We start from the raw sequence: 15,138 nt of genomic DNA, 5'->3' as shown, positions 1-15,138 counted from the left end.
GGGTAGAAGTCTACTTTGCTTGACTAGTGCAAGTGGTCCATCCTGCTCAAGCACGCTACACTTCCTTGGCCCTGGCAAAGGTGTGCTTTTGCACTGTACGGATGCTAATGTACGAGCCGGCACGAGCATGCACAAATACTTGATCCTGTCGTCAATATGAGACTGTTCCCCACGACCCAATACCTCCATGGACCAACCGAGATTTAAGAAAATGTTGCTGAAGGGTCTGTGCTGGTCTGATGTGGAAATGGAATGTTTGCTGCAAATTTGGCTGGGGGCAAACTGGCTTAAGAACGACGCAGATCAATCGGGCCAAGTGTGAGTGTGCCCTTAGTTTAACAGTGGTAAGGATACAGTACATCAGAGGATATATCGATGTGATACAGATTGTTGCTAGTGTAAGATAGTCAATTAAATACAACTGGCTTATAACCCACTTTTCTCCAATATTAGCTCAACTACTACATATTTAACCCATTTATCTGTTTAGTTGTATATTATTTAAGTCTGTCATGTGAACAAGAGGAATGCACCTTATGTCAGTGGTGGGCTGTTAACAACTTTGATTAATTAATTAAAGCTTTCCTTTAAGTACATATTTAGTATGCTCTCTATGATTTGCTCGTCGAGGATGCATAACCATGAGGTCTTCTGCCCGAATTCCCCCTCTCCCGCAGGTATTTTCTGAACCATGGGGTTGCCTGTCTGCACTGGTCTTTATAGTTACTGTTGGACATGATATTGAAGTTTCAACATGTTCTTGCCTTCAGAGAAATGTTTGGCTACTTGTTGTACAGGGTTGATCGATGGTTGTCCTTAACAGAAGAAAATCACTGTCATGTGGTTTATTCTAGAATGATGGCCAGAATGATCATATCTGTACTAAAAAGATTTAAAGTGGATTTGTTTTGCCTGTTTAGGTTCAGTCTAGGGTGTACATAAGGAGGTACATATCCTAGCTGTACTGGACACTGTTAGTTGTGTCAAAGGGGGCAAACAATGTGGGTGCAACTAGAAGTGCCTCTTGTACTCATGCTAACTGTGACTGAAGGTGGATAGAGGCTGTGTGATTTTTGACCCCTGCCCCTCTACTGTCTGCCCTAGTGTTTAGACTCGTCAGTGGGGAAGAGGAAAAGAAGCTTGGCTGTTAGCTCTTCTCAGGACCCATCTTTCTCAGGATTAAACCAGGTGTGACCTTTACCACAACACCAGCTGCCTCACAACAGCAGTTGTCGCTTTGCCATCATACCTAACTACACTGGTTTAAAGTGAATCAGACCAACAGCACTTGCACTCATTATACCCAATTAATGTACTCATCCATTTAGTTTGCACGTTATGATAGTTGGAGAGGAAAGCAAACTTTCCATCAGTATTGCCTAAGGAGTAGCTATTTGTTGTAACAAGGGGTCCGTATGGTTGCTCAAAGTAAGAGCATCTTGCCAACGATGAAAGCCAGTTCCGTGCCTTAAATGTGTCCTGAAAATAGTCAAAGTAATTATTCAAATGTAATTCAATTATATATTCTAGTTATTACTATTCAACCAAAATCAAAGCTGATGTCAGAGCTAAGGAAGTATTGGATATAACTGAATTAAACCTGGTGCTAAAAATATATAGCAGGCTAGCTGACAAACACTTTTTTTAATGGAAGTCATAATGACAATAACAAAAAACGGTATGCATCCTATCAAAAAGGAGGGGAAGAAAGCTTGTCTTAAAACGTATTTATATTTTCGATGCAAGATTTATATATTTTGTATCCTTTCATGAAAACAAAAAGTCAGCATTAATCCTATGTTGGGTAATGGCATCCGAATCCTTGTGGGTAAACATTGGGAACATCCAAATGATGTGTTAGAAGAGGTTTTATTCTGGAACATTAAATTAAACTGTTTTTGATTTAAGAAAGTGCTCTACACGCAAATTATAAACAACCTAGTTTTTTCTATGTTAGTAGTTTGTGAATATTTCTATTCGTGTTTGAATCACATGTGAATCACAGCAACTTAGATTTGTAGTACAACTTAAAGTGCCCATTTTCTCTTGTAAAAAATAAGGTGCCTGTTTGTGTAATTAACTGCCGGCTATAGAAGAGTATTGCGGCCATGGGAGAAAAAGAAAAAAAAGTCTTATTGATGTTTTTTTTCATTATGCACTTCGAGAAAAAAGTCAATGTCGCAAATGAAGACGTAATGCGTTCTCGAGAACACACTCGACCGTTTAAGACAGCTGGAACTATCCTCTAAGCTCAACTAATAACTGCACTGCTATGTATAAGAGTGAATGAATTGAACAGGGCTCGACAATAAGGATGGCCCGAGGCAAGTAAAACGCCACATCGGGCCAGTAACTATGACAACCCGCTTGCCTGAACAGGAAACCGGGAGTCTCCGCTGAAATAATATTTAAAAAAATGTATAGCGCCAAATACAAGTCATCTATCCACGGTCTATTTTCACACAGAACTGGTGCTAATTATTAAATAAACGCTTATGTTATTTATCTTATTTATGTGCGCGTAGTAGTGTCTGCCGCGTTGCATTTCTACTCTGCTCCATTTTGTGAATGGGGGCGGGGCTCCACCGCCGCACACACACACACACAGTCAGAGAAATAGAGAAGATAACTACACGCGTTATGTTGGTGTGACAGAGTCCAAAAGCCAACGAGTAAATTAGTCTACCCCAACTGTCTGAAAGCCGTGAAAACATCCGCCTTTTTTAAATGCACCCAACGTGAATCTAGTAGTAGCGAGGATGCTAATGTTAGCTCTGTTGCTAGAAGCCTACTACCAGTTAATGTGCATGTCAACACAAACATCAGCAACAGTTATCAGAGGAACATCTTTACAGCCTGCATGTAGATCTCAATAAATGGGCCAGAGGTGTCTGACTTCACATACCAGGAGGCAGTGGAAGCTTGAAAGTAGGCTACTGCTGAGCGCCCCTAGCTCAGTTGGTAGGGCGTCCCCCCCGGGCCAGGCCCAGCAGCAGACCCGTGTTCTATTCCCGCCCGCGGTCGTTCTCTGCATGTCACTCCCCTTTCTGCCCTATTTCACCTCTGTCTCTCTGCACTATCAATAAAGCATAACAATTCCAAAAAAATATCTTAAAAAAATAATAATAAAGAAAGTAAGCTACTGGAAAAGTGTTCAAAACAGCCTATCCTAAGCAAAATTGAGATTGAGAAAATAGTTTTAAAGAATTGCTGTTGTAAAACGAATAAGGTAAAAAAAAAACATTGGTGTGACCAATGCTTTTTTTTAAGTGCTGTTAAAGTTCTTTGATTTTTGACATGATTTGTTTGCATAAAACATGTCTCATTTGCAGTTATTGTAGGTTAAGAAACTAAAAAATTACAAATGTTCCAACTCAAATATTTGGATAATGACCTCCACTTTCAGTATGACCCTTAACTCATCTATAACACTGTCCATGATGCGTTTATACAATGTAAATAAAGAGCAAATATAACAATTATTTGAACACCACTAATAAAAAATTAAAAAATTGTATAGGGGCCAGTAAAAATGTACTTCGGGCAAGCAGAATTCAGACCCACTTGCCCGCCCTGGCAAGTAAAAAAAACCTTAGCGTTAAGCCCTGTTGAATATTTTTTCGCTTATTAGTGTCTCTGTGCTCTCATCTCACAGCCCACTACACAGACAGAAATGTTATTAGTGGAGCTTAGAGGATGTCTTGTTTTCGTCAAAATTATGTTACAGCCCATTGTCTGCATTATGACGATAGCAAAGATAAATTGTGCTTATGAGTTCCTGATGCCTGAAGTTCGAATCGGTCAATATCTTTCCAACTTTTCTCTAACAGTCGAATTTATTCATGACATCATATTTCATCTTTATTCTCAACATTTCGAGTTTTTTCTCGAAATGCATAACGGAATATTATTATATATTTTTTTCGTTGCCCAAATATAAGGCTTACTTGATCATCTGCTTTGTGCCAGTGTTCAGATGTCATTTAAAATGTGTTAATGAGTGCTGCTAAAATACGAAGGATATTTTTATCGATACATTTTTTTTTAAAATGTTGCTGCTGCTGTCTAATTTCCATAGGTACCATATGGCCATGTGACTCACATTTATCTAGCATTAGCCCCAGAGAGCTTTCATCATCCTGCTAGTTGGTTAGCAGAAAGCACCACAAAACCCACTCCTTTTTTATGTTTTATCATTTTGGTCCTGCCACAAACTTAAGACTATTCTCATGGCAATACAAATATCACAGGCTTTACCAGGAACAAGCAATGTCCTTGTTTTTGTTTCAATCTGTAAAGTATTAATTACATTTATTTTTAATTGAAAGGTATTGGTGTGCTGCATTGAGTTGGCAAAATTGTGCAAATGAAAATCTCATTGGGTAGCACCCTGAAATACGTCTTCATGAGCCTAAATTACACAAACTATAAAAGCTGAACTCCATTTAAAGTTTGAAGCTAACTGAAATTGTACATTTAAATCACAGCTATCTAAAGTTTGCCCTGAAGCAGGTTGCTGACTTAGTAATTTCACAATTGTAAAAGATAATGGATAGTGATCAGTATGGGGATGTACTTCATCTGAACTAGGGGGATGTGGACCTAAACTATCAGAAATGCAGCCCATTCCCACCTGTAGTTTGTCATAATTGACCAGAATTTCCAGACAATGTGTAAATTGCTATTACAGATTATCTGGTATGTTTACAATTGTTCGTGGATGTTTTAGTGTGTATGTGGAATGTATGGAGTATAATGTTGTCATGCTTTCTATGTTGTGACCACTTCAACATGTGAAATACATTAAGGATTCTCTATGATAATGCAGCATTTGTGGGTGGGTGCTGCTCTGATTCTGTCTCCCTTCCGGTTGTGTTCCCTCTGACAGTACAAGTTGCACTGTAAATCACTTTCCTTTTGACATTTTACAGCTTTCTGCTTCAGTGTAGGATGTCACATAAATGTTTATTTTATGTAATATAATGACAAAGCCCTAGTGTCAAGATGTTACCCAAATCTAGGACATTTTGTTGATGTTCATTTGCACTGTTTGCATTCCCAAACAACATGGCATATACTATTTAAATGATAAGGACAATTGACGTTGATGAATAAAGTGAAACACTTTTATGAGATCTATTTGTTAAATTCAGGTTGAAGATGCAGAAAAAAAACTCAATGTTGTAGTTAGAGAACAGCTGTTATTCTAACAGTTGCAGTCTGAACAGCATAACATCTTGAAGTTTGTTGTGCATTTACCATTGAGGAATTATACGAGTAGATAAGCTGACACAGGATAACTTGAAGTCAGAGCTCTTAGCCTGCCAATGGTAGCTCTGTTTAACTATTACGCTGACACAGATACTCTTGCTTCTAGTCCCAGACGTCATACGTTTGCTTTTTGGGGCCAGGCCCAGGAAAAACATAATTTTTGGCTGTTGCTAGATACGCATTTAGGACACAGCCATGGTGAGTTTGGGGTATGTTTAATGTGTCTTTTTGGTCTGCTGGTTTATAATGCACTCAACTTGAGTATGATCAATGAGCATACCTTATCATACCATCATTGACCCGTAAAAAAAAATTAGACTGCAACCCAGTTGCAAAAGCTCTCAATATTATTTTAAGTCGCATAATCATCCCACAATATAGCTAACTAAAAAGCACAGTTTGAGCAGAGCATCTGTTTGACTGGACAAGTCTCTAAAACATTGTAGGAAATTTAATATGAGCATCTTGCTTTTGAGTCAAATGCAAAACTGAGCAACCTCACAGTCATACTATGGATCAGCACAGTGTTAACTTTATTCCACTGCCGATTCTTATTCGAAAAAAATCATGTGTACCACATTTTTTAATAGGCCATTTCATCAAGTGTGGTCCTACAGCCTAATGTCAACAATGTGTTGTTGAATACCACCGTATTTATTTTTAAGTTTTTAAGAACATCCTTAAAGTTCTTTACTGATTAAAACAAAGCAACCACATGGTACAATCATAAAGTGAAAGTAAAAACCTGCTTCCACAGCTATTGTATAAGAATATAGTTGCTACATTGAAGCTATAAGAAGGGATGTAGTTTTTAATACAACACTTTACCCCATGGACATGTAAACGTCATAAGGATCTCTTCAATGAATGCAGTAATGTTTTTGACATTTGTTTTTTACAGCAGGAGTCTAATTATTGTATTTATAATGAACATATGTTGATTTTATTTTCTGATTAACTATTGGAACTGTGTGCAATGTCACTAACAGATAACCACTTTGTGTTCTCTCCCTGTGTCAGTTGTTCCTTATTGATTTTGGTTTGGCAAAAAAGTACCGAGATAACCGAACACGACAGCACATCCCCTACAGAGAAGACAAGAACCTGACTGGCACAGCACGTTATGCCTCCATCAATGCACACTTGGGCATTGAGCAGAGGTCTGTGCATACATTTAATATTTTAAATCAATGTTTTTTGTTGTTTTCTTAAATGTTTCTAGAAAATCAATGCAGTAATTATTGTCCTGTGTTTGGACTGTTTGGCATTTGAAAACTTGGGAACTTGTTTCTCAGTTGAGCACATCAACCCAACTAAGAATTTAAGTTGGCTTTCAGTGGAACCTTTTGAAGTTGCAGTGTTTTAGGAAAAATGGTGCAACCAGCCTTTCACAAAATTTTAGAATTTCCATCCCTGTAATAAATAAAATGTTACACACACATTCCTTTTTTTATGTTGGATGTAGTGACAAGAAACAGACTTGTGTACTTGACAACTAATAAAACATTTTTCTCTAGTCGCCGTGATGACATGGAGTCACTAGGCTACGTGCTCATGTACTTCAACAGAACCAGTCTGCCATGGCAAGGATTAAAGGTATCAAAATGTCTTTTATTACCCTTCATTGTCAAACCTAGTTTTGCTCTTTTTTTTTTTGCATTGCTTTGAAAGCTTTTATTTGACTTATGAATTCACAAACACATTGTTTTTTAGTGTTTATTTTTTAGAGCTAAGTTATAAAGGCTTTAACAACTTAAAGCGAACCGTAACTATTGTTAGTGGTCCACTTGTCATGTCTAGGTAAGAAGCATGCAGGGCAGTTAAAATAGGGTAAGTGAGCATTGTACATGTGTTGTGTTTCACAGGCTGCAACAAAGAAGCAAAAGTATGAAAAGATCTCAGAGAAGAAGATGTCCACCCCTGTTGAGGTCCTCTGTAAGGTAAGAAAATGTTAAACAGTAGCCGTGGTGGAAGTTCTTACTTAACGTCAATACAACTCAATTGTATGAACGCATGTTCCCAGGGTTTCCCAGCGGAGTTTGCCATGTATCTGAACTACTGCCGTGGCTTGCGCTTTGAGGAGGCTCCAGACTATATGTACCTGCGCCAACTATTCCGCATTCTCTTCAGGTAAATACACCTACTCATAATTGTTGGCAGTGGCCACTTTGACGGGAGGGATAATTGAGCTCTGTCCTCTATGCTAATGACAAAATTAACTTAAGAAGTTTGTAACACAGGACAGAATTATTGCAATACTACATATTGTTCAGAATATTCTGTTGATGATGTGTTTGTATGTTGTAGGACTCTGAACCACCAGTATGACTACACATTTGACTGGACCATGCTCAAACAGAAAGCAGCACAGCAGGGGGCCTCCTCCGGGGGCCAGGGCCAACAGGCACAAACCCCCACAGGCAAGCAAACTGACAAACCCAAGCCTAACATGAAAGGTTAGTAGCAAACAGCCAAGCGACGTTTTTTCCAGACACCAATTGCTCATATATATATTTATTAAGTATTGTATTAAGCACTATTAGATTGTTTTATTTCCTAACCCACACCCCAGTGCCCATTTTTTTTTTTAAGAAAAATAATAATATTAATTATAAAAAGTACAAACACTAAATTGGAAATCAAATGCAATTGAAGCTTATTATTCCCATTGGAATGATGAAGCCCAACAGCATTATAAGTTTGAGGAGGCACCCGTAAAAGAACAGAACATTTTAAATGAAAGCATTTGACACAATTGGTCTGTCTTGCAGAAGCAAAGACGTCCTTGGGGAATTTGACTACTAACTTTGCTACCGTGCTATTCTGTTCCTTTGTTGGGGCTGGAAAATGGGCTCTCTCCGTTGTGATACTGCTCTAATGCTGACAAACTCACTCAGATCACACACCAATGACCCTTCTGCAGTCTGTCTCTATTAACATTCCCTCTCCAATTATCCAAACTGGATAATGTTGATTATATATTTTTTTCCCTCTGTTCTTGACACTATTTTCCATTGCCATGTGACTTTGTTAATGATCCACACCTAGTGTAAAGCAGATGGGGACTGGTTGTGGCACATCAACCTGAGGATAATTGGTCCCTCTGGATTGGAATAAGGCTGTTTCCCACTTCCCATGACTTTTCTTACAAGGATCAGGGATTTTCCTGCATAGAGACATTTTTGGTGGCCGCCAAAGAGGATTTATCCGGCGCCAAAGGAAGATCTCCAGCGCCAAAATGATAAAGATTGAGAATAGATATAGCAATTTAAAACCTCTCTAAATTGTGCCCTATTTGAGTCATCCTTCTTGTTGGACTGGGCGATAACTTGAATTTCAATCTCGATCACTATAATGGCTTCCATCTATCATGAAAACAAAATCAGTAATTAAACTATAATTGTACCGCACGCTGAGGCATGCAGGCTTTGCAGCGAACCCTTAATTCAGCCTTGCGCTCTGCCCCTCCCCTCCATCACCTGATACTTTAGCTTTTGGCTGGTGCAGAGTAGGAGGGAGACGGTGCGTTTGCCGGGTGTTTTGAAAAACTTCTAAAAGACGGCAGAAAGTCCGCCTTTGGTTGAGAAGAAAAGTCAAACTAATTGTATTGTCTGAAAACACTTCAGATTCACAACAGAATACATTTTTTATTTGTATTTATCCTATATTTAACCAGGTTAATCTCATTGAGATTAAAATCTCTTTTTCAAGAGAGACCTGGCCAAGATGGACAGCAGAACAGTTACACATAAAACACAATACATCAAAACAGACATGGGAAGGATTTTTACCTGCTCCGCCATTGTAGGCGCATAAACATTCACCGATCTGTCGCTCTGCGCGTGCACCGGCAGTGAGACGGGTGCTGGTTTGTAGCGTTCTCTCTTCTGATTGGACATCAGTTTCGGGATCCCCGAAAAGTTTATTTGTCGATTACATGCAGAGCGGGTGACTGAGAGATCGGCTTTTTGAAACGTGCACATTATGTCAGTGATCACTGTATGAATAAAGAGTGATTTAACACTTATATTAACATAAATAAATCGCTTACTTCACCTTTAATTCTCCTCTCAAAGTGCACCAGATTCATGCATTTCTCTTTTTAAAACGGTAAAAAACACAGAGGAGTGATGCACAACACTACTCTACATTAACACTCGCCAAATGCGGTCGCAGTCTTAGGCGAGTAAGTTATTGAGTCCACCCGCCACTTTGGCTGGTGAAAGATGTGTGCTCGTGCGCCTTTTCTAACGTCTGATAAACTCTTGTCACCGCTGGTAGCCTATGGGAGACACACGGCTCTCTACCTTAACGCAGTTAAGAAATGTTCCGTTTGTGCAAACAGAACATTTCCTGTGCACCTTCACATTGAAAGCCTGTTACTAGCCAAAACGCTAGTTGACTTTTATTTTGAAGCGGATAGGAACAGGAAGTTCTACTTCACAGCCCTGCAGCGCACCATTTAATAGCAGCATCTTCAGTGTTATCAGAATTACGCTGCGAAAACAGAGGACAAAAAGCTTGTCATTTGCAATACTTGCGGATGCAACTAATATTCATGAGGCTTTTATAAAAGCTGCATGACTTGAACAGCTCTTGAAAAAAAAATTGGTCACACCATTGTTTTTTTTTTACCCTTTTCTTTTTTTAACATAAATTCTTTATTTTAAATAAAAAAAATAAAATTATTTTAAATTTTTATTCAAAATCTCAAATTGTGGCTTAGGACAGGCTTTTTTGAGCACTTTTCCAGTAGCTTACTTTCAAGCTTCCTGGCCTCCTGGTAGGCCTAAGTGACACCTCTGGCCCATTTATTAAAGCTCACATATTATGCACTTTGCTGTCAATTTTATATGGTCTAAGTAGTCCCTAATACTTATTTTTTTAGATGTTTGCTGAAAAACCCGTTCAGATCATTTATTGTAGCAAGCCTCTATACCCTAATTGTCCTCTGGTCTCAGGATGACCTATATTTGTGCGATCTGGCTGGCCCCTCCCACCTCTCTGCCGGGCTTTCTTTATATGTCCATGGGGCTCTCCCACCGTCTCTGCCGTGCTCTCGCGATACTAGAGAGACACTGCGTGACTGCGAACACAGTGTTTACCCGGCCGGAGCTAAGCCATACTTTGAGAACAGTTTGACATGACCTGACATGATTAAAACCAGTGAAAACAGTAGCTTCAAAGTTTTATTTCTACAGGAATATCTTCCCATCCTTTGTCATGTTAAAAACAAGTCATTTTCAGACTGCTGTGGGGAATATAAACAGCGTGTTATGAGCAAAACTTGGTGCTACAACCGAAGCTACATGGGCGCTAACGCTAAACATAAGACTAAAATCAGTGAAAAAAATATCTTCAAAGTACAATTCCACAATATTAAGTTCCAATCCTTTGTCCTGTTAAAAACAAGGCATTTCCAGACTGGTGTGGGTAATAGAATTGTGTTTTTATGCGCAAAAGCTGAATGCTTGTCTCGAAGCTAGCTCGGAAGCTACCGGCTAAAAATACCACACAAATCAGTGAAAAAAAATATCTTCAAAGTTGACTTCCACACTATTAAGTAGGGGTGGGAAAAAAAATCGATTTTCCGATTAATATCGATTCTCTCTCGAACGATTCTGAATCGATTCAGAAAAGTTAATCGATTTTTTTTTTTTTTTTTTTTTTTTTTTTTTTTGTAAATACTAATACTTCCTGCGCCATTGCGCATGCACACCACATGTGCGAGTTGTTTCCAAAGTGGCTTCAAAAGGGCTGAGAGCAGCAAACCCATGACCTGCACCGGCTTTATCTCTGTTTACGTTTTTGTATGAGAGCTGAATTCCAAGCCATACTTTTTGTACAATGTGTTGAAATGACATAGAAAATAATAGATAATAGAATAGAAATCCTATAGAAACATGATTTACGAGATTAGAAATAAAATAAAACTGAATCGGTTTAGTTTTTACATACTTCCATATTGTGTTGAAATGAAAGCTGCATTGATTATTGCACTGGTCATAGAAAGTCATATTTGTGACAAAAAGCTTTTTCTCTAATATAATATTAGAGAAGGTAATTCATCTGTTGATTGTATTTAATGATCATCACATAAGTAGGAAGTGATTAGCAAACTCTGAGTAGCAAACTCAGATGTGCATATAAATATATTTTTGAAATTCACACATGGGTATGTACATAAAAAATGTTTTGCATTGAGATGCATTGAAAATCGATTTTGAATCGAATCGTTGACCTCCGAATCGGAATCGAATCGTGAGGTGCCAAGAGATTCCCACCCCTACTATTAAGTTCCAATCCTTTGTCCTGTTAAAAACGAGGCATTTCCAGACTGGTGTGGGTAATAGAATTATGTTTTTATGAGCAAAAGCTGAATGCTTGTCTCGAAGCTAGCTCGGAAGCTACCGGCTAAAAATACCACACAAATCAGAGAAAAAAATATCTTCAAAGTTGACTTCCACATTATTAAGTTCCAATCCTTTGTCCTGTTAAAAACGAGGCATTTCCAGACTGGTGTGGGTAATAGAATTATGTTTTTATGAGCAAAAGCTGAATACTTGCTTGTCCCAAAGCTAAATAGCTATACACCAGTCAGGCAAAAATACCAGTAAAACATTTCTTTCAGTTTCACCGTTTGAAAAAACCCACAAGTAGCTTCCTATCCGTTGTTATTAAAAACAAGGCATAGACTGCTGTGGTTAAGATAAATTAGTGGAGTATGAGCAAAAGCATTCTGTGTTTATGTATGTAACATTCAGGCTGTAGGCTACTATGGGCATCTTGTCGCTTAGCGGGGAAAGCAACATGGCTGTCACTCGGAAAATTTTCCAACAGATCTCGGGGCCGTGGACCAATAAGACATGGGGGGTTGGGTTATCAAAGACTACTGCTAATGTGGGGGGGAAGCATGGACATATAAAGAAAATATGTGGCTGTGCAGTTTATGACGTCATAAACCGCGAGAATTCTGAACGGAGTATATTGGGGGGGAGGGGTGGGGGTTTCAGAAAGGGGGAGAGTGAGAAAAGGAGAGATTGTTATTTTTTTGATATTTTGGCAGTCTCTAGGCACACCGTGGACCCATGGATATGTTGGAACACATTTAAAAAGTGCATTTACAGGGTTCAACATAACTTTTTTTTCCTACTGGCCCGCCGGGCCAGTGGATCTGAGTTTTACTGGCCCCTTGTATATTTTCACTGGCCCTGCACACACTTTTTTTTTCTTCATAATTTAGTGTCAATAATTATAATACCTGTATTAGAAAAATAAAGAAAGATAACCAGATCTAAAGGGAATATCTATACTGTAACAGTATAGATATTCCCTTTAGATTTGGTTATTTTTATTTTAGTTAATTATATGAAATGTTGATATTGCTCATACACATAATATAAAACCAGGCAAACATATTGAATTAGAAGCCTACAACTGAAAGTATGTTGAAAGAGTCGGCCAGTATTTTAAAGTCCAGTAGTTTGATTTTATGATTTTTGATTGTTTTTATTCTTGAATTTGGACAGTTTAATGAATAGTTCACCTGCAGAAGTCATGTTCAAACATAAAAAAAAAATAAGAGATGAAGGTCTGATCATACTTTGTGGTGTGGTAGGCTGTTTTTTACTTTCTCTATATGCATTAGGGATGTGAATGTGTCGACCGAATGACCGGTTTTCCACTTGCGCTCAAGTTGACTTTAAAAATAGAATAGAAATACGAAAATCAGGGGGTTATGCCGTTTTTTTAATGGGATATTTCACCGTGTATGTGAGTTCACGTCTGGTCGTGAGCGCGCTGCAGGAGTGTCACTTCTCCATGAAGTGTCAGCTTCACATAAGAGTCCGGTGTGGGACCATTTTTTCAAACTATTGATAAAAAACAATGCAGTGCAAAATATGCAGCATAAGTTAAACGCTCGTCTGAGACTATGACGTTAAATCACCTTAGAAACACACAATGCGTTCGTCCGATCACAGCAGCGTTTCACCGTGTGATCTCGCCAGCGAGTGAGCCGCCGCGCAGATGAACTGTGGTTTGTGGCTAAAATAATAACCGGGGATATTCTCCCCGTTAGCGATTTCAATGGGAAAGACTTCCGCGATTTGATTGAATGTCTCGAGCCTGAAAACACAGTGCCAAACTGCGCGACTATAGGAACTGTACAGTGAGCGGAGTCCCTCCGTTCGTTTCTGTCTACAACCGACACAATCACCGGAGACGCATTCACAGCGTTTAAATAACGCCTCTCATTTGTATTACCATTGGGGCTTGTATGCAAATACTGTAACATTACGGTGGCAGATAAAGGAAAAGCGCAGTTATCACTTTCTGCACCTCAACCTCTGCTGTGGGAAGAAAGAAAGGGGGCAAAGCAAGTCGATTGATTTGTCGACTCGCAGGCGGACGGTAGGCAGCTCTGCCAACGGAGCGAGAGTGCACCCGCTTCTTGCTCCACCTGTCAAAACGCCCACGCATCGGTTGTCCATTAAAAAATATATTTAATATTAGGTTTATTATATTGAGTCTTAAATAAACACTGCTTTCATTACGACTCTCAACGCGCATTTCAATGAACCATGATAGTCTACAAGAAAGGTAGTCTACAAAAAGATACTGATCTGTGATTGGCCAGTCACTGGCCCGGGCGGGACAGTGACTGGCCAATCAACTTGCCCTGCATATGATTTTACTGGCCCCGGGCCATCGGGCTATACGTTATGTCGAACCCTGATTTAGCATAATATGTGACTTTAAGATGTACATGCAAGCTGTAAAGATGTTCTTCTGTGAACTGTTGCTGATGTGTGTGTTGACTTGCACACATTAACTGGTAGCAGGCTATGTTACTAGCAGCAGCGCTAACGTTAGCATCCTCGCTACTTCTAGATTCCCGTTGGATGCATTTAAAAAAACGCGGAGATTTTTGCTGCTTTTCAGGCGGTTGGGGTCGACTAATTTACTTATTGGCTTTTGGACTTTGGCACACCAACGTAACGCGTGTAGTTCTCTTTCTATCTCTCTGACCGTGTTAGCACCAGTTCTATATGAAAATAGACCGTAGACGATGACTTGTATTAAAAATTATATTAAAAAATAATAATAATAATTAATTATTTCAGCGGGTTGTCATAGTTACTGGCCCGGCGTGGCGTTTTACTTGCCCCGGGACGTCGGGCAATTTTTATTGTTGAGCCCTGTAATTTTTTTTTCTTTCAGGACTTTTAGAGAAGGAAATGTAGAGAGGCTAATATCTTACTAGCTGCTGACACCTACACTAGAGGCAGGACGGACGTGTGGCTGTGATCCTCATTTAAACGTAGAAGAAGAATTTCAGGTTGCCATTACAGTCATCTTTTATATTTATTTGATGGTAAATGCAGAGGCACATTGTCTTCATTCAGACTACTGAACATTTTTATTTTCTGTCATTAGACAGATTAGTAGTTGTTGGCTAAAGTGCATTGAATATTTGTTATTCAAACTTAAAGGTGCTGTAAGCGGAATGGTTATTTTAGCTAACTTCCTGTCAGTTACTGCAGTTAGCAGCAGTCCCCTTGCTCGTCCCTACGTCACCACATATTAATGTGATGACCGCATAATGCATTGCGGTCTTCAAGCAGCGAGTTATCTAGCATCATCTCAGATCCAAAAGTGTGATAAAACATGATAAAAACCATCAAAACAGACAGTGGGAAGGATTTTTACCTGCTCCGCCATTGTAGACGCATACACATTCACCCATCTGTTGCTCTGGCGTGCACCGGCAGTGAGACCATGGAGTGTATATACTATATGAGTGAGACGAGTGTCGGTTTGTAGCGTTCTCTCTTCTGATTGGATAAAAATTTTGGGATACTACAA

General features: G+C 39.1%; 1 protein-coding gene across 2 annotated transcripts in view; it reads left to right on the top strand.

Annotated features, from left to right (window-relative positions):
* Window positions 1-15,138, top strand: part of csnk1a1 (casein kinase 1, alpha 1) — a 56,144-nt gene that overhangs the window by 27,819 nt on the left and 13,187 nt on the right. The window contains exons 5-9 of one of the 2 annotated variants that reach the window (XM_080035181.1): window positions 6,292-6,431; window positions 6,789-6,867; window positions 7,137-7,211; window positions 7,295-7,401; window positions 7,579-7,691. In XM_080035181.1, the coding sequence (XP_079891307.1) occupies window positions 6,292-6,431; window positions 6,789-6,867; window positions 7,137-7,211; window positions 7,295-7,401; window positions 7,579-7,691 (514 nt within the window). Of the gene's footprint in view, window positions 1-6,291; window positions 6,432-6,788; window positions 6,868-7,136; window positions 7,212-7,294; window positions 7,402-7,578; window positions 7,728-15,138 lie in introns of both variants that reach the window. The other variant, XM_080035180.1, reaches the window with a different exon arrangement.

Source organism: Ammodytes marinus, assembly GCF_949987685.1.
Source record: "Ammodytes marinus genome assembly, chromosome: 10".
In the NCBI taxonomy this organism is placed as follows: Eukaryota; Metazoa; Chordata; class Actinopteri; order Uranoscopiformes; family Ammodytidae; genus Ammodytes; species Ammodytes marinus.
Note: the sequence above shows the minus strand (reverse complement) of the source record. Positions and strands in the feature narration are given on the sequence as shown.